Source organism: Etheostoma spectabile, chromosome 10 (assembly GCF_008692095.1).
Source record: "Etheostoma spectabile isolate EspeVRDwgs_2016 chromosome 10, UIUC_Espe_1.0, whole genome shotgun sequence".
In the NCBI taxonomy this organism is placed as follows: Eukaryota; Metazoa; Chordata; class Actinopteri; order Perciformes; family Percidae; genus Etheostoma; species Etheostoma spectabile.
This window is the reverse complement of record NC_045742.1, coordinates 5,385,143-5,409,142: the sequence shown is the minus strand read 5'-3', so window position 1 is coordinate 5,409,142 and position 24,000 is coordinate 5,385,143. Positions and strand designations below refer to the sequence as shown.

The 24,000-nt window shown below is 40.3% G+C and overlaps 2 protein-coding genes and 1 long non-coding RNA gene across 5 annotated transcripts in view; 2 read left to right on the top strand and 1 right to left on the bottom strand.

Moving 5' to 3' along the window:
- Positions 1-8,716, top strand: part of ncbp1 (nuclear cap binding protein subunit 1) — a 10,661-nt gene extending 1,945 nt beyond the window's left edge. Inside the window, exons 6-23 of one of the 2 annotated variants that reach the window (XM_032527656.1) lie at positions 13-134; positions 283-352; positions 578-793; positions 1,366-1,463; positions 1,572-1,635; positions 1,729-1,839; positions 2,500-2,564; positions 2,684-2,746; positions 2,854-2,928; positions 3,557-3,660; positions 4,018-4,140; positions 4,596-4,698; positions 5,315-5,408; positions 5,542-5,645; positions 6,245-6,362; positions 6,747-6,887; positions 7,812-7,925; positions 8,126-8,716. In XM_032527656.1, coding sequence (XP_032383547.1) covers positions 13-134; positions 283-352; positions 578-793; positions 1,366-1,463; positions 1,572-1,635; positions 1,729-1,839; positions 2,500-2,564; positions 2,684-2,746; positions 2,854-2,928; positions 3,557-3,660; positions 4,018-4,140; positions 4,596-4,698; positions 5,315-5,408; positions 5,542-5,645; positions 6,245-6,362; positions 6,747-6,887; positions 7,812-7,925; positions 8,126-8,239 — 1,899 coding nt within the window. In that variant the 3' untranslated portion in view covers positions 8,240-8,716. Of the gene's footprint in view, positions 1-12; positions 135-282; positions 353-577; positions 794-1,365; positions 1,464-1,571; positions 1,636-1,728; positions 1,840-2,499; positions 2,565-2,683; positions 2,747-2,853; positions 2,929-3,556; positions 3,661-4,017; positions 4,141-4,595; positions 4,699-5,314; positions 5,409-5,541; positions 5,646-6,244; positions 6,363-6,743; positions 6,888-7,811; positions 7,926-8,125 lie in introns of both variants that reach the window. The other variant, XM_032527655.1, reaches the window with a different exon arrangement.
- A 1,698-nt stretch (positions 8,717-10,414) lies between these two features.
- On the bottom strand, positions 10,415-22,194 carry slc49a3 (solute carrier family 49 member 3). Of its 2 annotated transcripts, XM_032528462.1 has the most exons (10): positions 21,746-22,193; positions 18,532-18,690; positions 17,183-17,399; positions 16,725-16,801; positions 14,637-14,774; positions 14,073-14,189; positions 13,229-13,381; positions 12,087-12,244; positions 11,737-11,840; positions 10,415-10,938 (listed from the first exon to the last, which is right to left on the bottom strand). In XM_032528462.1, exons 1-10 carry the CDS (start codon positions 21,905-21,907, stop codon positions 10,772-10,774), a joined length of 1,452 nt encoding a protein of 483 aa, XP_032384353.1. In that variant the 5' UTR covers positions 21,908-22,193; the 3' UTR covers positions 10,415-10,771. The 2 variants fall into 2 exon arrangements, with proteins under 2 accessions (XP_032384353.1, XP_032384354.1); XM_032528463.1 differs by lacking the exon at positions 10,415-10,938 and having other exon boundaries at positions 11,737-11,803; positions 21,746-22,194.
- A 131-nt stretch (positions 22,195-22,325) lies between these two features.
- The window catches only part of LOC116697143 (uncharacterized), a 7,523-nt gene continuing 5,848 nt past the window's right edge, over positions 22,326-24,000 (top strand). Inside the window, exons 1-2 of the long non-coding RNA XR_004333935.1 lie at positions 22,326-22,449; positions 22,832-22,834. This is a non-coding gene — a long non-coding RNA (uncharacterized LOC116697143). The remainder of the gene's footprint in view (positions 22,450-22,831; positions 22,835-24,000) is intronic.

The window sequence follows — 24,000 nt, the reverse complement described above, 5'->3', positions numbered from 1 at the left end:
CCACCCCCCAAGGTTCGGTCGGACTGGTTTGTGTATGTGGTGCTGTCCTGTCTGCCCTGGGTCGGTAAGGAGCTTTACGAGAAGAAGGATGTTGAGATGGACCGACTTCTCAGCCAGATCGAAGGCTACCTCAAGTAAGATGTCTCCTTGCTTCATTGTCCATTAGTCTCAGCTCTTGGCTGTGTCTTTTTGTCTTTTGCTGAAACTCTTCTTATTTGTCAAATCATGCTATTTGTTCTATCAGTACGCTCCTTCTCAATGTCACACTTGTCTTATTTTTAGGGGGCGAGGAAAGACACACGTCCCCATGCTGCAGGTGTGGACGGCAGAGAAGCCCCACCCACAGGAGGAGGTGAGAGACCTATGGAGGCACTACAGTTCTCCTTTTCCTTGTTAAGAAAGATATGACGCACATCCTAATGACATTGTTGAAGTGAAGTCCTAAGATCACTTCAGTTTCAGCCATTTAGTCTAAATCTTGTCTTCTTCTGTACAATTCTTGCCGTGGGTCTCTTTTGTAATCCACCCGAATGGCCTGTTAAAAGTTGACCCCCTTCTCTCCGTGTCCTTCTCTCAGTACCTGGACTGCCTTTGGGCCCAGATACAGAAGCTAAAGAAAGACCGCTGGCAGGAGCGCCACATCCTTCGTCCATACATTGCTTTTGACAGCGTGCTCTGTGAGGCCCTGCAGCACAACCTGCCCCCCTTCACTCCCCCGGGCCACATGCCCGACGCCCAGTACCCCATGCCCCGGGTCGTCTTCCGTATGTTCGACTACACCGATGCCCCAGAGGTATTTGCCTTTTGGCTGTGAAAAACACGCATGCCAATATGTTACAGATTTCTACTGAATTCGGTGTATGATGTAAATGGACTGTTTTTATAGACCGCTTTTCTAGTCTCAACAACTACTCAAAGAGCTTTTACATAGAACAAAAACCATTCACACACATTCATACACTGTGGCTGCCGTACATGGTGTCACCTGCTCATCAGATAAACACTCATGCACATTCACACTCTGATGCACCACACCTAGGGAAACTTGGGGTTCAGTGTCTTGCCCTAGAACACTTTGACCAGGGATCAAACTGCCAACCTGCCAATGATTGGCAGGCGACCCCTCTACCACTGAGCCACAGCCGCCTGGGTGTATGATGTACATGAATGATGAGTGGGAAAGCGTGTCCAAACATTCAAGTGGTTCTGTATAATCTCAATATAAGATAATTAAATGCATTTTAGGCATCTTAAAATTTGTTTTTGTAATTCTTAAAAAAAAAAAAAAGACGTGAGTTCCATGGGACACATTTGAGTTTTTCAATTTCTTTTGTGCCTGAAAACGCATGTCCTCTTTATCCCCAGGGTCCCGTTATGCCCGGCAGTCATTCTGTGGAGAGATTTGTCATAGAAGAAAACCTGCACTGTATCATCCAGACTCACTGGAGAGAGAGGAAGACATGGTGGGTAACACGCTTCATGTTTCAACTTTGTCAGGTCTGAATGTCACCAACTCCAATGTTTTAACTCTTCTGTTTTTTTCTTTCTTTTTTTCTTTCTTTACCTTTTAGCGCTGCCCAATTACTTAGCTATCCAGGGAAAAATAAGATCCCACTCAACTATCACATTGTGGAGGTACAGTGTTTTTCCCCACCTGTTTTCTGTTTTGACAAGCTACATGCTGAGGAAAATTAATGGCTGATTCCAAATATTTGTTTCTTTTTTCAGGTGATCTTTGGAGAACTTTTCCAGCTGCCATCTCCCCCTCACATCGACGTCATGTACACCACACTGCTTATTGAACTGTGCAAGCTGCAGCCCGGATCATTGCCACAAGTCGTATCCTTGATAGTTAGCATCACTGCGGTTTATGTTAAAACAATTTTCCGACAACCCCTGTAACTTCTGATCTCTCCTCATGAGGATACATGGTGCCACGCTGCTGTGTCTCGAGCTGCTGCAGAAAAGTCACGCAGGGTTTGTGTTGCAAGCCGGTGGCCGACATTGCACACTGGGAAATATATCAATATTGTGATATGAGACTCGGTGTTGTCTTAGATTTTGGATTTCGTGATATGACGCAAGTGCTGTCTTTTCCTGGTTTTAAAAGCTGCATTACAGGAAAGTGATTTACTTTTCTGAACTTACCAGACTACTACGATATCAAGGTATTTGGTCAAGAATATCGTAATATCAGATTTTCTCCCTATTTTCACACCCATTAAACAGATCTGATATTTTTAGTAGATATATTTTATTTAGTGTTATTTTCTTATCTCTTTATTATCTTGATGCAACATTTTTCTAAAGTACGCAAAAAACCCTAGTCAGTGGTTAAACAATTTATCGTTAAGACAAATGCTTCTGACTATATAATGACAAACGTGTTAAATTTAGGATTTTCAAAGTACTCACCAGGGTATTGAGCAGAAAGAAGACCTTTTCCTCCACATTTTTCTCCACTTTAAATGAGACCTTTCCTTAACACCTGCCTGTTAGTTGGCCCAAGCCACAGAGATGCTGTACATGAGGCTGGACACCATGAACACCAGCTGCGTAGACAGGTAATTCAACTGCACATTTCCTTTTACTGGATGGATGAAACTTGTAACCAAAGGAGTTCCTGTCTTTAATTTTACACCGTCATATGGCCTCTCTTCCTTTTTTTTTTTTTAATTTGTAGACTAATCAACTGGTTCTCTCATCATTTGAGCAACTTCCAGTTTCGATGGAGCTGGGATGACTGGTGAGTGGTCCTGTGATGGGACAGAGAGAGAGCTTTTATAGCGCCTGGTTATTGTTTTACACTGTTGACAATATGATCGTGTGTCTTCTGTAATTATCATAACAAAGGTCTGACTGCTTGACCATGGATCTAGAGAAGCCCAAGCCCAAGTTTGTCAAAGAGGTTCTGGAGAAGAGTATGAGGTAATTTTGCATGTTTTCTACAAGTTGAAATGCTTTCAAAGAGGCCTGCACGATTCGGTGGAAAATATGAATCAGGATTTAGTTGTTTTTTTTTTGCGTAGAATTGATGTCACCATTCTCTGCCACAATTATTTTTACCATGACAAAACAAAACAAATTGGCAGTACCAAATATAGATATTTTATTTTGGCACCTTTAGCACATTGCGCATCACCACAAGCCTGTAAACACAGAGGCTTCAATGAAGAGAAGAAGAGCATCGCAGCATTTTATACAGTCTGCTTAAAACTCACAGAGGAAAGTAGCGTTTGTGATGCGGTCGGCTTGTAAAAATTTGATGAGAATCAAAGTCATTGATAAAAGAAAAAAAATTCTTAATGAAAACTATTTTTTTAAACAACTCATTTAAAAATGTAATTGTGAATCAGCATTGCGTTTTTTATAACGATTAATCATGCAGGCCTACTTTCAAATGTGAATTTTCCTTCTCATTAACTTGAGGTGAATTTATAAAGTACTTTCTGTAATTAGTGGAGCTTTAATGCCTTTCTCCTCTGAGGACATTCCTTCCTAATCTGGAAAGTGTCTCCTTGAACTAAAGGGGTCCGTTTGCTCTTTGTCCCTGCAGACTTTCATACCATCAGCGGATAGTGGACATCGTCCCTCCAACCTTCGCAGCACTCATCCCAGCCGAACCCATCTTTAGTTACAAATACGAAGACGAGAGCGCTTGTAAGAACACTTAAATTACATTTTTTTTACTCCGCAGCAGGCCCAAATGGAATCTGCAGATTTGTTGTCAGCGGTGGTCCTAAATGAAAATCTGCAGGACTGTGCTTCTGCCTGTGGTGAAGATGTTAAAGGGACGCTATGCCGTTTTGGCCATTTCTTTGCTGTTTTCTCTCTTATTACTCAAAGGTTTCTCTATAGAGCAAGACTACGCAAACAGTAGTATAATCTGCTAAACCCTGCCCAGGACAGGAGTTTTGTTTTCCTCTTGTCAGCCTTGAATGGTTCCAGAGATCTGTCGGTAACTGGCATATAAGTTCAGACCTGAATACCTAACAGAATGTCTCTCCTGCGTCACAGCTTCGTTACCCGGTTACCAAGCATCCGTCACTGTTGGGAACGCCATTAAGAACCGAGCGTCCAACGAAGAGATCCTAAACATCCTCAAAGAAGTGCCCAACCCCAACCAAGAAGACGATGACGGTTAGTTTCTTATTTTAGTTAAGGTAGTCTTCATTAGGGGTGTGCAAAACAAATTGATTCATATTCTAATTACGATTCAAGTTCTATCGATTCATTTATTTTTTTATTGTATGTCTACTGCAATTACATGATAGATAGATAGATAGATACTTTATTGATTCCCAAGGGGAAATTCAAGGTCCCAGTAGCTTACAGACATCACACAAAGCATACACATACATCATAATAGGATGTTAAAATAACAAATCCACCTGAATAATAAGAATACATACATACTGTACATTTACATACTGTGAATCGTTTTTTAATCGAGACTTGATATTGAATCAAACCTAAACATCAGAATTGAATCTTGAAATTTTCTGAATTGTACACCCCTAGTTTTCATATTTATTCTGTGCACTGTGCAAAACAAAAAAGCCTTTTGCATTCCTTTTTTCTTGCGCTCCTTCCAGATGAGGGCGAGAGCTTCAACCCTCTGAAGGTGGACGTGTTCCTGCAGACTCTGCTCCACCTGGCCGCCAAATCCTTCAGCCACTCCTTCAGTGCCCTCGGCAAGTAAGTTTGCCCCCATGAAAACACACCGCATTTGACTTGGTCGTCACACCTTTTATTTATATGTATGTATCTATCTATCCATCTACCAGTTTTCAAATGTGTCCCTCCCACAGAGGACATTTGCCACCGTAGCTAGCCGAAAAGGAATATTGACATTTTTAAAGGTGCTCTAAGCGATGGCACGCGTGATTTAGGCTACAACATTTGTTGTCACATACAGCAAACATCTCCTCACTATCTGCAAGCTGCCTGTCCCCAGAACACACTGTAAAAAACATCTCCTCACTATCTGCTAGCTGCCTGTCCCCAGAACACACTGTAAAAAACATCTCCTCACTATCTGCTAGCTGCCTGTCCCCAGAACACACTGTAAAAAAATCCCGGTCTCTGTAGACAGCCCAGGGTCTACAAACGGCAACAAAAACAAACCGTGCCAACCTGCACCACGAAGCATACGCACACAGTGTTCCAGCGCTCCAGCCAAAAACTGACAAGAAGGATTGGGGGGGGGGGGGGGGGGGGGGGGGGGGGGGGGGGGTGCGCAGAAGCACGGGGGGATGTGGAGGGGCAAATCAGACACGTGTTGCCGTCCTCAACATGCGTCTTATTCCTCCAGGTTCCATGAGATCTTGAAGGCCCTGACGGAGAGCGACGAGGGGAAGCTGCACATCCTCAAGGTGGTCTATGACGTGTGGAGAAATCACCCGCAGGTACAAACAACACATGTTTTTTCCTTTTTAAAATAAGAGTGGAATACGTTCTAACCTGAAAAAACATTCATTCAGCGATAGAGTTAATATTCAGTAGTTAGTGTGGGGTTGCGTGTTTTCGGCTGCATTACAGATGATCGCAGTGTTGGTGGACAAAATGATTCGGACGCAGATCGTGGACTGCGCCGCTGTGGCCAACTGGCTCTTCTCTCAGGATATGGCTCATGAGTTCACCAGGTGGGATGTGACACGTCAACACATTATTTTATTTTTTATTTATTTGGGACCATGTACAATTTTAAACCTAAATGTTTCCATTTGATGCATCGCACCCGAGTTAGCCACAGGCTAATTTACGTCTGCAGTCCACTGGCAGGGTACAATAAAAAACATACAACCGCCGACATTTTTGGGTGCCTATTTTCTACTATGGCTGAGGAACCTTTTCCTGACTTCTTTAGGACTTCATATCAACCAAACTATATGACATATATACAATAATACAGTCAAAGATATTTGACTTTTTCGATTAAGTAAAAGCATATCAATAAACTAAACATGTCTGGCCCTAGATGTGATTCCTATTTTCCAGTGTGGCCCTTTTAGGGAAGTTGAGTTTGACACCCCTTCCCTACACACACACACACACACACACACACACGCACTAAAATGCACCCAAAACACATTTTGTCACCACCATATCAGCGTCAGTAAATGCAGATTTGAGTGGCCTTCAAGAAAAATGTAATTTTAATGGAAACTCAGGGAGGAAAATAAAGTTTGCTTTTCTCTCTGCCGGCCCCTGTAAGATTAAAAAAAATGTTATCCTCATCTAGACTTTTCATCTGGGAGATTCTTCACTCGACCATCCGGAAGATGGACAAACACGTCCAGAAGATCCAGCAGGAGTTGGAGGAGGCCAAGGACAAACTGGAGAAACAGCAGCATAAGAGGGTAACTTCCTCAACATCCCATTATGTCGGCCATGGTCACGTCACTTTTACATAACAAGAATTCAATGAATTGAGTTGCTTCAGTTTATTTCACCGTCTATTTGCTGGATGGTTTCAAGGTAACAGTCGGTAGCTTACATTAGCAGGTAAGCCCGTTGACAGCGACGTTATTGTTAGCGATCATTTTTTACGTTCGACAACCCCCCCCACACACACACACACACACACACACACACGCTTCCACAGCTGAAAAAAATCTAGAGGAAACGCTGTGTGTACATACAAACATACATATATGTATATATACTGAATGCACATGCATACACAAGTTTAAGGTTAAAAGAGGAAGGGTTTCATGTTTGTGTGCTCGCTCGTTCCCCAGCAGAAGGACAGCGGGGACGACGAGGACATGGACAAGAACAGCGAGGACGAGGAGGGCCAGTTGGAGGAGCAGATCGAAAGGCTACAGGAGAAGGTGGAGTCGGCTCAGAGCGAACAGAAGAACCTCTTCCTCGTCATCTTCCAGGTACCAAAGGGCCGCCGGGGAGCTCCTGTTGTCCTCGGGTCAAAATGACCTGTTTTCCTATATCATGTTCTTTTTAATTACCCAAAATAACATGATTGATTCCACACAACGCTTTTTAGCAAGTTCAAATATCTACTTTGATGAATTTTTCAAATTCTTATTCAATCTTGTAGCATTTGGAGAGAAAAAATTGAAGTGCTTTTGAAATAGTATTGAGTAAAAGTTGACATTTCAGTCTCATTATCCATCAACCATTCCTTAAATTTTAGTCTAAATATTGCCATTCTGCTTTTCTTACTCAAACTTAGGTATAATTTTCTAAAAATTAGGTTTATTGACCATAAATTCCAAAAATAACTGTAAAACTAAAGTTTATAAGTTAGTGTTACGTAGTTTTAAACGTCACAAAACATTGAAAAAAGGGACAAAAACGTAAGAAAAAGTTAACCGATTTACAAAGCGTCAACAAAATTGTTGACTTTCAATTTTGACAGGAAGACAAGACAAGGGTTAAGATCTTTAGACGTCACATGTCATTTTATCCGAAATATATACACGGCCTCTGGAACTACTAGGGGGTTAAGGTCTTGCTCAGGGACACATTGGTTTCTGTATCGCTGCATTTCTCAGAGCAAATCTTGCTGGTGAAGAACAGACATCCCTTAATTGTGACAAAGCAACGTCAACTCATCCAGTGTAGTCTGTGGTTGATAGAAATGCACAACAATCTGCATTGTCTTTTGATGTTTTTCCCAGTAATTCTATCCATTCCTTTGAATGGAAACGTGACCATAGACGACACGGAAGTGGCCCAAGTCTGACTTGATAACTCAAGCTGATGAGATGGAGACATAATTACGTTTACAGGCCCGTTTTTAGTGCAGCTGCATCTGCGTGCGCTCATTTTAAATGTCCCCCCCACAGCGCTTTATCATGTTGTTGACGGAGCATCTGGTTCGCTGTGAGACGGGCAGCGTCGACATCACCACGCCCTGGTACAAGAACTGTGTCGAGCGGCTGCAGCAGGTCTTTCTCATGGTAAAACATCACACACACACACACACACACACACACACACACACACACACACACACACACACACACACACACACACACACTAGGGGGGTGAATCTTCACTGGTCTCACGATTCGATAGTCAGTTGGCTATAATCAATTATGGTCTGGTCTGGTGTCTCTCTCACTCACTCATATATGTGATGTCTCTCCTTGTGCCACAGCACCACGTTACCATCCAGCAGTACATGGGAACCCTGGAGAACCTGCTGTTCACCGCCGAGCTCGACCACCACATCCTGGCCGTGTACCAGCAGTTCTGTGCCCTCCAGCTCTGAGAGACACACACACACACACTGACCCATTTAATTGGATGGAATGTGTACTTGTGTTCACACAGTACCTGTGCTAAACCTACATATTAGAAACTACTAGCTCTTGCATCAAGAATCTCCTCATTGTTTTTTTTTTATTGTTTTATTTTACATCTGTTTTGTGTTTGGTGCCATGCAACATGTTAGTTTTGAGTGAGGATGTCTTCAAAAGTAAGAATTCAAACAAGATTTTGACAAATCCACGGTCACTAATTTGCTGTAGTGTTCCTTTTTATTTGTTTGTTTGATTTTTGCTTGATTTTTAATTGTTTCATTTTTACATCCTGCTCGTATTCTTATAAATGAGTCTTTTTAAATGTGAGTCCAGACGGAGCTGGAGAAATGATCATAGGATTGATTCTGATCGATCAGAAGAGTGCTCTACTTTTTTATATTTGTGTTATGTGGAACTGGGAAAGGATTAAAACTGTGCTGTCTTTATCCGTCAGCTTGTTTGTGTCATGTCATTTTTTTCCAACACCTTCTCCTCTGTTTTGTTTTATTCTGATGGGGCAGAGTAGATCAGATTGAGAAGGAGCCAAATTAGGCTGCAAATGATTTATTCTGTAACGTGTCAATCACAATCTCACATACCCCTTATAGTTTACCAGATTAAATTTTATCTTCAGGTTTTCTTAGCAGTCAAACCGTAGCATTTTTAAAGCTTTGACCATTAATGTTTTGGTGTGTATAAACTATTTTTTTTTCCTTCAGTGAGGCCAATGTTGCTCTATATATAATGAATTAATAGTCCCTTCTAAACAGGCTATGGTCAGCTAACTGACTTGTATGTAAGCCTGTCCGTTTCCCACTGCTCTCTCTAAAATTAGCTACATAAACATTAAAAAAATAAATTACATTAACATTTAAATTAATGTAAAAGGTACTTTGTCACATACATGTTGTGAAATATATTTTCTGCATTAACCCATCCCTCGAGGGAGCAGCGCCCAGGGACACTGACTGGAGAACCTAGTACATGTTTTTGATGGGGGGGGGGGGGGGGGGGGGGGGGGGGACTAACAATCATTAATGGTAAGAGTTACATCAGTGCTTTTCTTTTTGTCATAAATGTTCTTAAAAACAAGAAATCAGACTCGGGTAAAAGGAACAATAATTGAGGCAACATTTTATTGGCATTTTAAGGCAATGAAACAGAAAAACTCATAATTAAAGTCTTATCAGAAGTACAAGTAAAAAGTGCTTGTTTAAAATTTACATCAATTAAGTCCTCCAGTTTTTTTAATCGTTAACTACTGCACATTGCCTCTTTGGAAAATACAATACAATATAAAAGTGGTATTATTGATCTTTACTAGAAGAAGTTGTAAAAAAAAAAGTTAAATTATGAATAGAAAATAATTTGATTTGGTAGCTTTTGTGTAACATTCTAAAATCATGTTAAACATGGCCTCGATCCCATCTAATATATAGAGAATCAGCAGTGAAGGAATTCCCTTTATTGCACACAACCCACAACTTCAATCTTTCTGGAAACTGGAAGCAATTTTACAAATAGAAACCATTAACAAGTAGTTAAATGTGGTTATTAGAGTTGTTATAGCCTCAACACAATGACAGTCACGCTTCAGTTAACCCGGAACATGATTCAAGGTATAGTTGTATAAGTTTGGTTTATCTCCTCATTTAGTTGATAACTAACAGGAGTTTCAGGTAGTCAGTCTGAGAGCCGTACATTATTTAGCTTTCAGAGAACCTGACTAGCATGTAACGTTTATATTAAGAGTATGTCAGTAAACAGTACCTTTTCTAGTAGTTTTAGTACATGATGATGGGACAATTTTTGGTTCTAAGTCCCTGAGAGTCAAACAGAAACCACGGTTTTTCTCTTCACAGTGGCAGAAAATAGACGCAAATGCAATGCAGCTTCAAGTGTTTTCCGTCGTTCATGTGCTCGGGGACTGCTGGAAGAAATCCTGGGAACTGCGACAAAACCCTGAAGCATTCAGGACACCGTATCTCTAAGAAGATCTGATGTACATTTTTCCAGAGCAGGTTCTGTAATGAGCTGCAACTGGTTTTGGTTTGTACCAAATTTTCTCCGCTATTAGTACAAACAAAGCTAGGTTTTTGTTAAAAAATGACCTTGTGAGAAACCAAAACTCATCCCACACACAGATCAGTAAAGGAATGTTTTTCCATCCCCTCAGAACTTTTTTTTCCCAGCTCACTGGGATTTTTAGAACAAAGTGGCGAGAAAACAATTTAGACAGACTTCCTCCCTACAAACTACTTTTTTGTGTAAAAAAAAATATATATATATAAAACAGCAATGCATTCTGCTGAGTTTATTAATGCAAATATAATATTTTGAGATTTTAATATAACTGTCGGTAGCAAAAGAATGAATGTAGACTTTGTAAAAGTTTGGCCCCAATGTCGTAGAAAAGAATCAACGGTTGAAAAGCTATAAACGTTACTGAAACCATAACCCCTTCCACGTTGTTGTCTCTCGTCCCGAGCCTCTGAAGACGGTCACTTCTCCACACTCGCAACGCTTTCAGAGACTGTCGAGACGCTGCTTTCTTTGGTCCCATAAGTGGCTTGTTCTTCGGCCTCCATTCGTCTGTAACGCGTGTGGAAGAAGATCACGAAGCAGCATGTGAAGAAACTGAACAGTCCGGCCATCACAAGCATCGGCACTGAGGGTGAGAAATGTCCAGATTAAGGTACAACTCGACACGCCTAACAGCCCAAGGTTACAAGTAGTTTGATAGTAAGGGAAACTACTAGAACTGTTGGGTCCTTGTAAATTTTGGAGTGTGGCCTATACCTACTCTATCTGTAAAGTGTCTTGAGATAACTCTTGTTATGAATTGATACTATAAATAAAATTGAATTGAATTGAATAGTAAAGTTAATGTCCTGGAGGATGTGTGGCGGCCTGCATAAAGCATCTTATAAACAGAGTAACTCCATTAGTGAGATGTAATGGAAGCTGTAAAATGTAAAGAAAAAGCTTTCTTAAAACCACTGGTACATTTGTTCTTCTTCTGTCAAACCCACTCGCAATAAACACATGTTCTTATTGAGGTTCTCAATGATTGATCAAAGTGCAAAACACTAAGTGACTGACTATGGAGGAAAAATCTAAATCAAATAAAGAATGCATATTGTATATGGCCTGAGATAAAGTCACGAATATGTAAACTTTGCTACATCACAAAAAAGTCTGAAGTTCTTATTTTTTATCTTTGCATTGAATGGAGAAGGCACACAAGTGGAAGGAGTTTCTGCTCGCTGCCTTTAGAGGCACTAATGTGCAAGTTTCACCTCCATATTTTGTACGTCGATACCCAGAAATCTTCGAGTTGAGGACAGTGGGAGTGTGACGCTCTAAGTCCAAACAAATAAAAAAGACTTGGCGCGTCGTGTTTGATTTCCACCGAGGTTGCCAGCTTTTTTAGATGCTCATGACGGTGTAATATTTTGGGACCTACCCTTCCAGCTCAGGACTACACCCCCGCAGGTCGACAGAGGAGAGTCTGCGAGCCGTTTGGTTAAAGCCTGAAGGAGGGTCATGTAGAGAATAGACTGAACCTGTCTGGTAGGATCACAAGGAAACAAGTCAGGATTAATATGACGTAATATGTAAATCAAGTCCAAGAACTAATCTCTACTATATACAGGTGAAAATGAGTTTTTCTTCAAACTGCTGTCAATGATTTTCTTTGAGCAGAAAGACAGACATGTTGGGATAATATCCAGGTAGAAAGGTCTTTAAACTCCACATCATTTTTATTATTATACCAATCTGCCATACTATATACTGTGACTCAGACAGTAGTACCCCGATATGAAGATGAGTCCGGCTGATGTTGCTTCTCCAACGGGATATGAACACTCCACAGAGAGCTCCATGGCCACCGAGTAAATAGAGAAACCGAAAAAGCCGAAAAGAGAGCAGACGGCGGCCACGGCGACTTTCTGATGCGGCATCAGGGACACCTGAGAGGAGGAGAGCAGCTCTGAATATCACAGTATCAACAGGCCAAAATATCAGTTATGAAATCAAATGTTGCTTTCATCTTTCCTACACTACCTACGCTTCTGTGAATCTTTGCTACCTAATAACATCCTCTTTACCGTTAAGATATACAAATGGAAAGTCATTTTCATATAGTAAACAAGTGTTCAGTGTTACAAATCCAGCTTTACTCTTGTTCATTAAAATACTTCCATTTCCTACTTTAAACAGTCTGGTAGCTCTTTGTTTTTACAGTAGGTTTGAAATACAGAAGAAAACTTAAGAAGAGGTGGTTAGTTTGCATGAACAGCAACAGCCATCACGAAAACATACTAGTGCCTTCATCAACAGGTCAACATGGTGGACTGAATGATCTCTGGAGGCTCAGAATAACAACAATAACCACAGAAAAAAACACGTTTCTTATGGATTCCCACAATCATTTAAGATATGGTATTAGTAGTAGTAGTTGGTAAAACTGTTTGTCTATCACATGTCCAGGATTACTGGTTGTTTCCTCTAACTGAAATGCTGCCACAAAAAAATAAAACAAAACATGGCTAAACTTGAGGTTAACCACAAACAAAATAAAAACAATGTACTGTACATGTAATATGTTGCACATTGTTATTTGTGAGACTACTTGTGTGTGAGTTACTTGTTGCCATGCGCTTAGATTGTTAAAATAGGCCCCCTGTTTTTTACGGCCTTTTGCACCAGTTTCTTCTTCGGTCATTTGTTTTTAATTTGCTTTTTTTGTTTCCTTATTGTACTCACTAGATCACTATAAGAAATACAATGTTGTTTTCCCTGATTTCTGCACATGGAGAGAATGAACCTTGGCGATGTGCTGGGATATTTCAAGGGGAAAAACTAACTTGCCAGTGCCTTTTCTCCTGTCCAATGTCTTTTAAATAACCTAGAAATCCAAGTGTGGAGCTTTAAATTATTCCTGTTGTTCTCACCACTGAGAAGGCGATGCATGAAAGAGCAGCGAAGCACATGTTGATCTTTGTGGCTTCCGTGAACTTCTTGGTCTTGTCGACGTAGAGACCGAGAGCACCGGCACCCACGATGCCAAACACGATGAAGAGAGCGCCACAAATGCCAGCAAAGTCCTGCAGACATGAGAGGTCACAGGTTTATTATTAAAGTCTGCATCCAGCATTTTAAACATATTTAAGGGATTGTTTTCTTTCCTTTTGTTCCATCAGTTCCTTTAAAGGGTAACAACCTTTTTTTTTTTTAGACCTGGACCCTATTTTCCCATGTTTTTGTGTCTAAGTGACTGATGGGAACAACAATCTTTGACAGTGGTCCAGTATTAAGTGAGATCGCCACAGTCAGCAGCGGCGAAACAAGCTAAATTGGAAGTTATAGGACAATTGTCCAGCTTGTATTTACCTTCATAAAAGTGCTTGTTTAATATTCTAAGTGTCTGACAGCATTATGAAAAGGATCCCTTCTGAGATAGACCTTTAAAACCTTTTATGTTAAACCAGAAACAGCTCTGAGGTTGCTAGCGCTAAACCCACCAGACTTAAAAAAAGCAATACTTTTAGAGTGTATAGAGCCAACATATCTTCACATGTAAATCCGTCAACTATGTGTTTACTTCAACCAAAACTAGAGTTGGGATGGATGGAAAAATGGAAAGACAACCCAAAACGGCTTTTCATAGTATTATTTTGTTTCTGTTGACTTTGATTGAATTGTATTTCACAACGCTAGAATTACTTATTATTTACATGGTGTCTGTCTGGTGGATTTAGCAAACACGATTTCATGGAACTCAATATGGTGTCTTACATTGGTGTATCCGTGCACACAAAGGATCTGTTGCAGCAGCATGGAGAAGCAGGTGAAAACAGCGATGCCCGAACCGAAGCACAGCAGCAGGATGAGGTAGGCTTTGTTCCTCAGTAACTAGAGGAAACGGATACAAGGATAGTAACAGAAACCTGACGGAATAATAAGGTCACCGCAGCCATGGCATTCAACCAGGGAAACCAAATATCAGCATGCACAGAGAAAATAAAATTAGCAATAAAGCTGAAAATAAATAAAATAAAAGTGTTAATCTAGGTATTTACAGGTAAATATATTTGGTCTGTAAAAAGGGATGGATGTTTCCAGATGGTTTGGGTGATCATTTTACCATTCACCTTCGCTTTCTTAGTTTAAAACCTGACTGACTGACTGACTGACTGACTGACTGACTGACTGACTATTTGACCCTGCGCAATTCTTGCCCCGTAGAAGTTTTGGTGATGTCGCATTGTTGCCAGATCTCAGCAAATAAACTTGTTCAACGTTTTAGTAAACTCTGCCTGGTGCAGACTCAAGCTTGATTCTGGGCTGCTGTGTCCTCACCAGTTTGATCACCTGTACGAACGGCTCCGAGCCGGAGGACTCGGCACTGGCTGATGGCGGCGTAGGGGGGGAGCTGCTCCGTATCCCCACTGTTGCTAGGAAACAGATGAAGCATGCCGGGCCCGCGTAGGCAATCAGCTAAAAGGAGGGATGAAACACACATAATGTGATGATAAATGAATGTTAGCACCTGAAATCAAAGACAATTTATCATCATTAGCAGGTGAGGTGCCGCAGAGCCCAGCAGTTTTCTATATTACCAGCTGCAATCCCACAATGCCCTCTGGGAATCCTGACATTCTAGGCCAACTGGTGTCTCTTTTCTCTTTGACAGTTTGGCCTTTACTAGGCAGTTCACAGCAGACAGTGACATGAAACATGAGATACCTCAATTCAATAGGCATTCATTTCTAAAGACTGTGCTGTATTTGAACATTTTATTATGCATTCATAACAACTTGCATATTCACACAAATTGTTAATAAATGCTTGAGCAGTAGTTCAGGTTGGTCAATGGATTTCTCATTAAAGCTGCAACAATCAATGTTTTTTGCCCATAGAAACATGGCCCTAACATTTTGTTTTCTTCAAACTGTAGAGTTGTTTTGGCTGACTTGTTAGCAAACAGCTGCATTGATTTGGAGTGGAGTTTGTCTCCATCTAATGAACGTAAGTCTAAAATCCCCTCTCCTTCTAGCTCTGGTTTGGTCTCCAATAGTCTCGCTTTGCCAGACTTTCCTTCACAGTGCTGCGGAGGAGGGTCTGGTTAATACACATAGTTTTCGGAGATGGGAGAAAAACATGCACTGGTTTATTGGCATTTCTTTAAACCAATCAGAATCGTCTTGGTCGTCTCGTTACGCTCTACAAAGAACTGCTGCAGAATAGCCTCAGGAAGGAACTTGTTTTGGTGGAACGTGTACGTTGTAAAGTTGTTTTAGGCGTGCAACAGGAAACTCAGATTGCACAGATAATCTAGCACTTAACCATAGTCCTCATAATCCACCAGAGTTTAAAATTCCAACACAAAACAGGCAGAAGGAAACGGACATCGGCGAAAATACATGCATCCGGCGGAAATCCCACACATTTGATAGACAGAGATGGCATCTTGGAAGTTTGTGATCAATACTGTATGGTGACCAAGTGGTGTCCCATTTCATAGGGGTATGTTTTCACCCCTTGCCCTAACCCCTTGGTTTCAAGGGCCAAGGGTAAGGGTTAAGGGGTACGATGGAGAAATGGGATTCAGCCTCCAACGACTCCCCAGGAAAGAAATCTGACTCTTATCTGCTAAATGATACAGTTTCTTCGCCATCTACCTGCTAACCTTAAAAAATGCTGTTCCTGGGCACCCAGATAGCTCAGTGGGTTGAGCGGGTGCCCATGTACAGAGGCTTGCTCCTCGAAGCAGCGGGCCCGGGTTCGAATCCGGCCTGTGGCCCCTTTGCTGCATGTCACTCCCCCTCTCTCACATCTCTGTCTGCCTATCTAATAAAAGGGAAAAAAAAACTTAAAAAAAAATGCTGTTCCTGATACGAATTTGTTGGTCTGCTTGTTTAATATGCATCGAACTAACTGAGTTTAACCACTTCTCCCACCTTTTCTTAAAAGGTGAAAAGTGGTGCGAGGTATAATTGGCGACTGTAAATTCCAAGAGTCCCACACAGGGCAGGAAATACTTCTGTCCATTTCCACAGGTGCACAAAAGGGGTACGAAAAAAAAAAAGGATTCACATTTGTATCGCGATTCAACCTCTACAAATTGAAAATTGATTCATAGAATTCCAAAAATCGATTCATGTAATGGCGTGTATACTATTACGTGGGAAAAGCAACTACATTTACATACTGTGAATTGTTTTTTGAATAAAAAAAAAAAATCGATTTTGAATCAAAACGTGATATTTTCTGAATCCCTAGTGCACACCAATTCCACAATTCCCTGAGGTCACAATCCTATGGTTCGACAGGCCTTTAATGATGGAAATGTTCAGCCAGCTTCTAAAAAGCATCATAGCACTAAAACTGAAACCTGACCAGACTCCTCATCAGTGGATTTGAAGACCTTTTCTTAGTCCAGCTCACCAGGGTTGGGATCTGTGTAGGTGTTTTAACCATCATGGGAGAGATGATGTTAGCGAGCAGGATGCCCAGCGGATTGGCTGGGGAGGGAAAAGAGAAGTGTAATTAAAAGGTTATTAAGAATCAACAATGTTCCCTTTTTCAGTCGTCCCTAATCTTTTACGTTTCCGGGATGACATGGAATATATGAAAACTGTCCCTTTAAGAAATATCTCATATTACTCATATCTTTAAAGTATAACAATTACAATTAAAATACCTTCTATTACGGTGGTTATTTATCTTTAGACACATCTTTCAGTTTGCTGACATGCAGAAATATAAGTGCTTCCCCTCCCTTTACAGCACGTGCTGAAACTAACTCAGTTCCTACTTTTTTTGTTACACAGCACTAAATCTGGGCCAAAATGTTATGAGGCCCTAACAATAATGGAAAATATAATTTCCAGTAAATCACTCACACATGGAGGCGATCATGTTAGCTGTGGCACGCTGGTGGTCAGGGAACCAGAGAGCAGCCAGCTTGGTGGGGGTGAAAATGATGAGGGGCTGAGCGATGGCACCAAGGGTCTGACCCAACATCACTGTAGGGTACTTGATTGTAAACTGAAGTTCTGCAGGTTCCCCAAAGAAGCGCACCAGGCCTCCGAACATGTTCAGCCAGGCTCCCAGAATCAGCTGCCAAGATGACATGACAAAAAGGTCGACATGCTGTTACCTACACTCTATCCCTCCGTTTTTGGTACTAACAGCTGATGTTTCTGCTCTTCTCAGGGTTTGTTTTTCTGTTGATGAGGTTGACGTTTCTGACGCTGGTGCTCTTGTCTGTTTTAGTTTGGTCACTGTTGATGTCGCTCATGTTTTCTAGGGGTGCATGATTCAGAAAATGTCACAATTCGATAATGTTTAGGCTCGAGATTCAATTAAAAATTGATTTGCAATTCAAAAGCGATTCTCAATTAAAAAAACGACTCACAGAATGTAAACAGTTATTTTTCGCATGTGATAGTATACACCCCTTTAAAAAAAAGGAACAAAAAAATGTGAATCGATTTTTGAATTCTGTGAATTGATTTTGAATCTGTAGAGCTTGAATCGCGATATGAATGTGAACCGATTGTTTCTGCACACCCCTAATTCATCTGTTCACTCCAAACTAAATATGCAACTGCTTCATCCTTTCCCAGGAAAGAGCCCCTAGACTTAATATGTTCACAAAAAATGGAAACGTGTGTTTTATCAATCTACAAATAAGAACAGGCAGACACAATAACTGCTATTAAATTGTCACAGGGTTACAGTATTACACCAAACCGATGCAATACCCAGAAAAAAATGTACCCGTCATTTATCACATTGTTTGCAGTTAATATTATTTAGGAGCTGTATTTGTTTATCTTGTTTCAATCATTTCAAGTTTGAATGTCATTTTGAAATTGTGTGTGTGCACAATGCTCCAACAATGAGCTGTATGGCCTCCACCATGTAGACAACTTTACTCACACCATTTCCATTAATATCTTCTCCTCAAGGCCCTGGAGGGGTTCTTTCCTCCACACTTCTAAAATCATTTTCCACATGGTTACAGCTTTGTGTTGCTGTCATAAAACAAAAACTAACTCCAAAGTTTGAACTGGCTTCTACTGAAACAAACGGCAAAAACACAAAACAAAACAAAAATAGAAGAGTATCAACTAATTTCCTGTTATACGCAGGTCTATTATAGTGTATCAAGCAAAATGGCTGTAGTCTACACACAAATTACCCAAGAGCCCCTGGTGTCGCCCAGTTTTCAGAGCGAGGCTCATACCGTGATCCGTAGCCCGAGGGTGTCCAGCATCCACGTTGTCCCAAAGCTGAGCGGTATGGCCACCACCATGTAAACCAGTGACAACCAGTCTATTTCCTCCAGAGTGACGTTCAGATATTTGGCAGACACGTCTGCTACTGGTGCAAAGGTCAGCCATAGCTGGGAAGACACATAAAGAGATTCATTCAAAAATTAGGTCTATATTTTGAGGACTGGATCTACGGCTGGGCGATATGGGGACAATTCTTTATATATTCTTTACTAAATATATCGATGTTGATATTGTGACGCTAGTGTTGGGTTGACTATTGGTGCTTTCACAAAATATTAACACACAGAGATTTGTAATAAATAATCATCAGTAATGTGGATGTAATGACCAAGTGGGTAGCCAGAACATTCTGTTAAGTTCAGAAAATAATATCACTTTACTGTAACGCAGCCTTTAAAACCAGGAATTACAATATCTCAACTCTAAGACGATATCTAGTCTCATTTATCGATGTCAATATTGATATACTGTCTAGCCCTAATTGTATCAGGTCTTAAAGACTGAGATATGAATATAAAATAACACTTTCTATGACAATTACATTATTTGGGTGGGAGCCTTTGGATATGAAGTACTTTTACATCCTCAGTATTTTGCAGAAAAGCTTAGTCTAGGAGGTCCGAATTATATGAATTCAGAATGTGTTTTCCTTTTGGGGCTTAATATTTCACAGACACAACAATAACAGAAATAATGTTTCAATAGCACCTTAATATTGCACCTAAACATTACAAGTACATGTGTACGTTTAAAGGTTGTTTTAGTCGTCCAACAGAAAACTCAGATTGCACAGGTAGTCTAGCTAGCTGTATGGATTTACCCTTCCTCTGCACGGACTGGGATATCTTTTTCAAGGATGCAGACATTGACAGTGCTACTGAATCAATCACTGCCTACATACTTTATCTTTCTGTATTGACTCTGTTATACCCCAGAAAACTGTTAAAAGATATCCTAATAACAAACCCTATATCACAAAATGCATTAGGGAATGCATTAACAGGAAGAAAACAGCTTTCAAATCGGAAAATAAAGCAGAAGTCCAAGCTGTACAAAAAGACCTTAATCAGCAAATGAGAGCAGCACGGCAGCAGTATAAGAAGCGGGCAGAACAAGAGCTGTTAGAATCCAACACAAAGTCACTGTGGGACTCTATCAGACAAATGACCGACATGGACACTAGAAGGAAGCTCAATCCAGCCAGATATCATGCTTAGGAAATTAGTTCAGTTAAATGCAAATCCCTTTTTAATCAGGTGGTATTACTCTTTCATGTCAAACAGGCCACAGCAGGTGAAGTTTAACTCTGCCCTGCCTGATCCAGCAGTGCGCAGCACTGGCACCCCTCAAGGGTGTGTCAGTTCACCTCTGTTGTTTACATTGTACACAAATGACTGCATCAGCTCTGAGACAAACCAGCATATAGTAAAATTTTCAGATGACACTGTCCTTCTCAGTTTGCTTACTAAAGAAAGCAATATACTGTAAGTGTCAACCAAGTTGCTGTGGACAAGTCTGTCAACTGGTGGGATTCACCCCAACTTCATGTTAACACAAGTAAAACTCTGGAAATGCTGGTAGACCCCAGATCAGCTGGAGTTCAGAGCCCTGTTGCCCTCCATGGTCATGACATCAAGCAGGTGTCCTCCTTTAATATTGAGTGTATAGTGATAATGACCCGAGTTGGTGCATACATGTAACAAATGTCTGTGCCAGAACTCATCAGCGTCTCCACTTTTTGCGTAGACTTAGAGTGTTTGGGGTCTATTAAAAAAAATAGCACGTTAATCTTCTATAGAGCAACAATAGAGTCAATTCTTTGGTATGGTATTACCAGCTGGTTTGGGAATTTGACAGTAAAATATAAAACTCAGATTTTCAATCTGGATAAGACGGCAGTGGAACATTGTGGATATTGATTACATGATGCTTCACACACCTCTGGTGGTCTGCTTATGACAAAACATGGATGCGTCTTGGCTTTCAAAACTTAATATTGTTTCATTATGACACCACAATGTCTCTGGTTTTCACTAGTCGAGTTTCATATTGTATTAAAACCGCAATCCTTCTTGCAGATGCAGACACCTAAAAAAAAAAAAAATCCAGTAGGGCTATATTATACAGTATCAACATAATCTATTTGAAAAGGACAAGATTCACATTCAAAACCAGTGCATGATAATGATTGTGTTGTTTTGATTTGTGGTTATTATTGTTACTATTTTTGTCTTGAAAATCATGATCATCATTATTTTCAAGACAAAAATTAACAAGACAAAACGACCCACTATAGGTTTTTTTTGTGAATCCCACCCTGTCTATCTGGCTCGTCCGCTGTTATTTGCATCCCATTTTACATCCTGAATGACTTTCTGCCAGCTGAGCGTCTTTTGAGAGAGGGAACACCAGCCATGAGGAGACAATAGCTCCCATAGAAAGGACGAGTCCCATGGGAGCTGGAAATAGGCAGGGGAGGGCTCAGTCAGCATGACTGGGATAGGCACACTCTGCTTTTCATTGACAACATCCCTGGGGAATAATATCAAGTTCTACCAAACATAGGAAGGAATCACATGTCATCTACTCACACGGTTCACAACCACACCTGCCATTTAACTAAAAGAATCTCAGATATCTGAGAACAGGACAACAAGCTGTCTACTTCCTTTTGTTTAAGGGTAAAATTTGTAAATAATCCGGAAATGTATTCCATTGCACCTGGAATATCATTGCAATATTTATAAGCTGTATGCAACGCAATTTCGTTCTGTATGCACTCTGTACATATAAAATGACAAATAAATAAAGTTGAAGTTGAAGTTGAAAATGTGGTAACAAAGAGTTGTGCATGAAAGAGATAGAGATGTTGTTGTTTTGTCTTCCATACTAGCGATACACTTTTAGCGTTAAAAAAAGTATGAGTTTTTCAAAAGTATCTTTTTATTCGTGTTCTTTTCGACCGTAAAGAAAAAAACTTTGTTAATGGGAGATTGGTGTATTAATTCCTTTTGTTAAAACTGACCATTTTAGGCAAACATTACTTCGTATTGACCCAATATCAACTTGGTATCGGCCATTAAAATACAATTACTCGTACTTTATTGGAAACACAAGCTGCATTTAGTTACCGTTAATCATATATGTAGCTAGCTAACTCACCGTTGCGTTGGAGCAGTTTAACAGACACAGCACCAACAGAACAAACCACCTCCTCTTGTAAACTTTAAAAGACAAAAGTTTCTTCAGTTCTTCGTTTGGTGTCTTCGGAACATTAGAGGGAACCGTCTGACCCTCGGGAGGGGCTTCGGCACCGTCCTCCATTATTTATTAACGGTGTTGACAAGTTAACCTGTTAAACTTGGTAACGTTAGCTGCCCAGTAGCTTTAGCTAGCTATTACTGAAAGTTTACTGCAACATTTCCGAGGCATTGTAAAGTTTATGTTGATAGTCACTGGGTCGGTAAAATCACGAGTGGTGGAAGTCCTTTAAAATACAAGCTGTACATCCATTGTGTTGTCTTGTGATTGGTTATAAAGTCAGTTTTTCATAAATGGACGCAGGAAGAAGTACACAGACACCGCTTCATGTTTCATTAGCCAGCTAGCGCCGCCGGGAGCAGTGTACCGGGAGCTAGCTGTACTGTACCAAAGATTTTCTACGAACAGGACAATGACCCACTCTGTCGTTAAAACAACGGCCCGGGACACAAACGTGCATAGTCGTCTACAACAGTAAATGATTGTAGGGACATTAGATTAGATTCAACTTTATTGTCATTGTGCAGTGTACACGTACAAAGACAGCAAAATGCAGTTTGCGTCCAACCAGAAGTTCAAAAAAAAGCAGAAAAGTGCAATGTGATGTGGACAACAAATATGTTGCAGTGTTATAAGAGCAGAATACATATGGCTATGTAATATGAACAATGTATGAACAACATGTACATATGTGCAATGTAGTAGATATTACATTATACTAGTAAGAATAATATAGATAGGCCTATGCAGTGTATTAACAGAATATAAAATAAGAAAAACAATAAATATGGATATACTGAATGAACCATATAGACAGATATGTAGGCCTACAGTATGTACAACTTTGTGCAGTTCAGTAACATAAGAGTAGCAAGAATAAGTGTGTGCGGGATGAATAGTATGAAGATCAGTAGATATGGATATATCCCGCATGCAACTACAAAATATGGATAACAATGAAGACCGACTATAGGTCATTGGTTTGAGAGAGTACGGATACAGGACTTAATGGCAGAAGTGGAAGAATCACTCAGATGTTAGTAGAATTTTGTTTTTATTATTCGTCACACACAATCAGTATCTTGTTTGACATGTGGCCGGAAGAGCCTGGGATCAAAACCACCAATCTTGTGGTTGAGGTTGACAAAGCCTACTCAAACATAACCTATTTGCCTATTGAAACATACTTAAGAAGTGTTCTAAGTACCAAAAGCAAAAGTAGGCTATAGTCATTGTGCAGACGTGTCCATTTTTAGAATCATATTTATCATATTTTTGGGTTATTGATGCATTAATCAACTGACCTATAGGCCCAGAGGTCAAACCTGTAAAGGGGATTCCCAGATGTTGTTTTATGTTTTTTTATATCAAACTAAGAGCTGCAATGAAATAAGAACCAGTAAAATAGTGAATTAAAACAAGCATTAAATAATTATCCCAAAAGTGAGTCGTGGTGGCTCAGGGATCATGAATCACTGCCAGTTACAATCATGCACTCTTATTTTGACAATGACACCTGCAATACTGAACTGTGTTTTATACATTTGTGTATATGCTCTCTCATTTATTATTTTAAATCTGGGTGTTTATTCATTCTGCTATGTGGTTTTGATAATCTGAGTGGTTAGTAATGTCTAAAACTATTTTAGGCTATATAAACAAACTTCTATCTCTGATATGTGATGAGCCTTAACAGGGCAACATATTTGGGTGTTGCACTTCATTAGGAGTAGGAGTCCCTGTTTGTTGTCCTCCAACTGGGGAATTTTCTTTCTTGTACAGCAACAGAGTGAGAGATCTTCCCTTCAGCTTCTTTGAGTGCACAGAGCAGAGCATGGCAGCACACTCCTCCCTCTCTTTAACCCTTTGGAAGTTTCTGTCACTCTTTTGTGTTTTGCTTTGCTTCTCAGGAAAGTTCCCTTGCAGTTGCAACTTTGTCTTTAGATAAAGAAAACAACTTTAAGGGGTAAAACAAAATGGAAGAAACATCAGGAAAAGCAACTGTTCCCTCTCCCTGAACGGACAGACCAAAGACTTTAAAAATAGTTTTAAACAGTCTATGGGACAACATGCAAAACGTTTTTGGTCTACGGAATAATTAACATAATAAAATTACTGTATAGACAATATATGTAAAACTATATGAATTAAAAAAA

What these genes read in the sequence shown, in the direction of transcription:
- slc49a3 (XM_032528462.1), bottom strand. Translation starts at nt 21,907, where the DNA reads ATGGAGGACGGTGCCGAAGCCCCTCCCGAGGGTCAGACGGTTCCCTCT. An exon ending in CTACACAGATCCCAACCCTG is followed by an intron (nt 14,775 to 16,724) that starts GTGAGCTGGACT and finishes CCCTCCTTTTAG; the next exon opens with CTGATTGCCTACGCGGGCCC. An exon ending in TGTAGTCCTGAGCTGGAAGG is followed by an intron (nt 10,939 to 11,736) that starts GTAGGTCCCAAA and finishes TCTCACCCTCAG; the next exon opens with TGCCGATGCTTGTGATGGCC.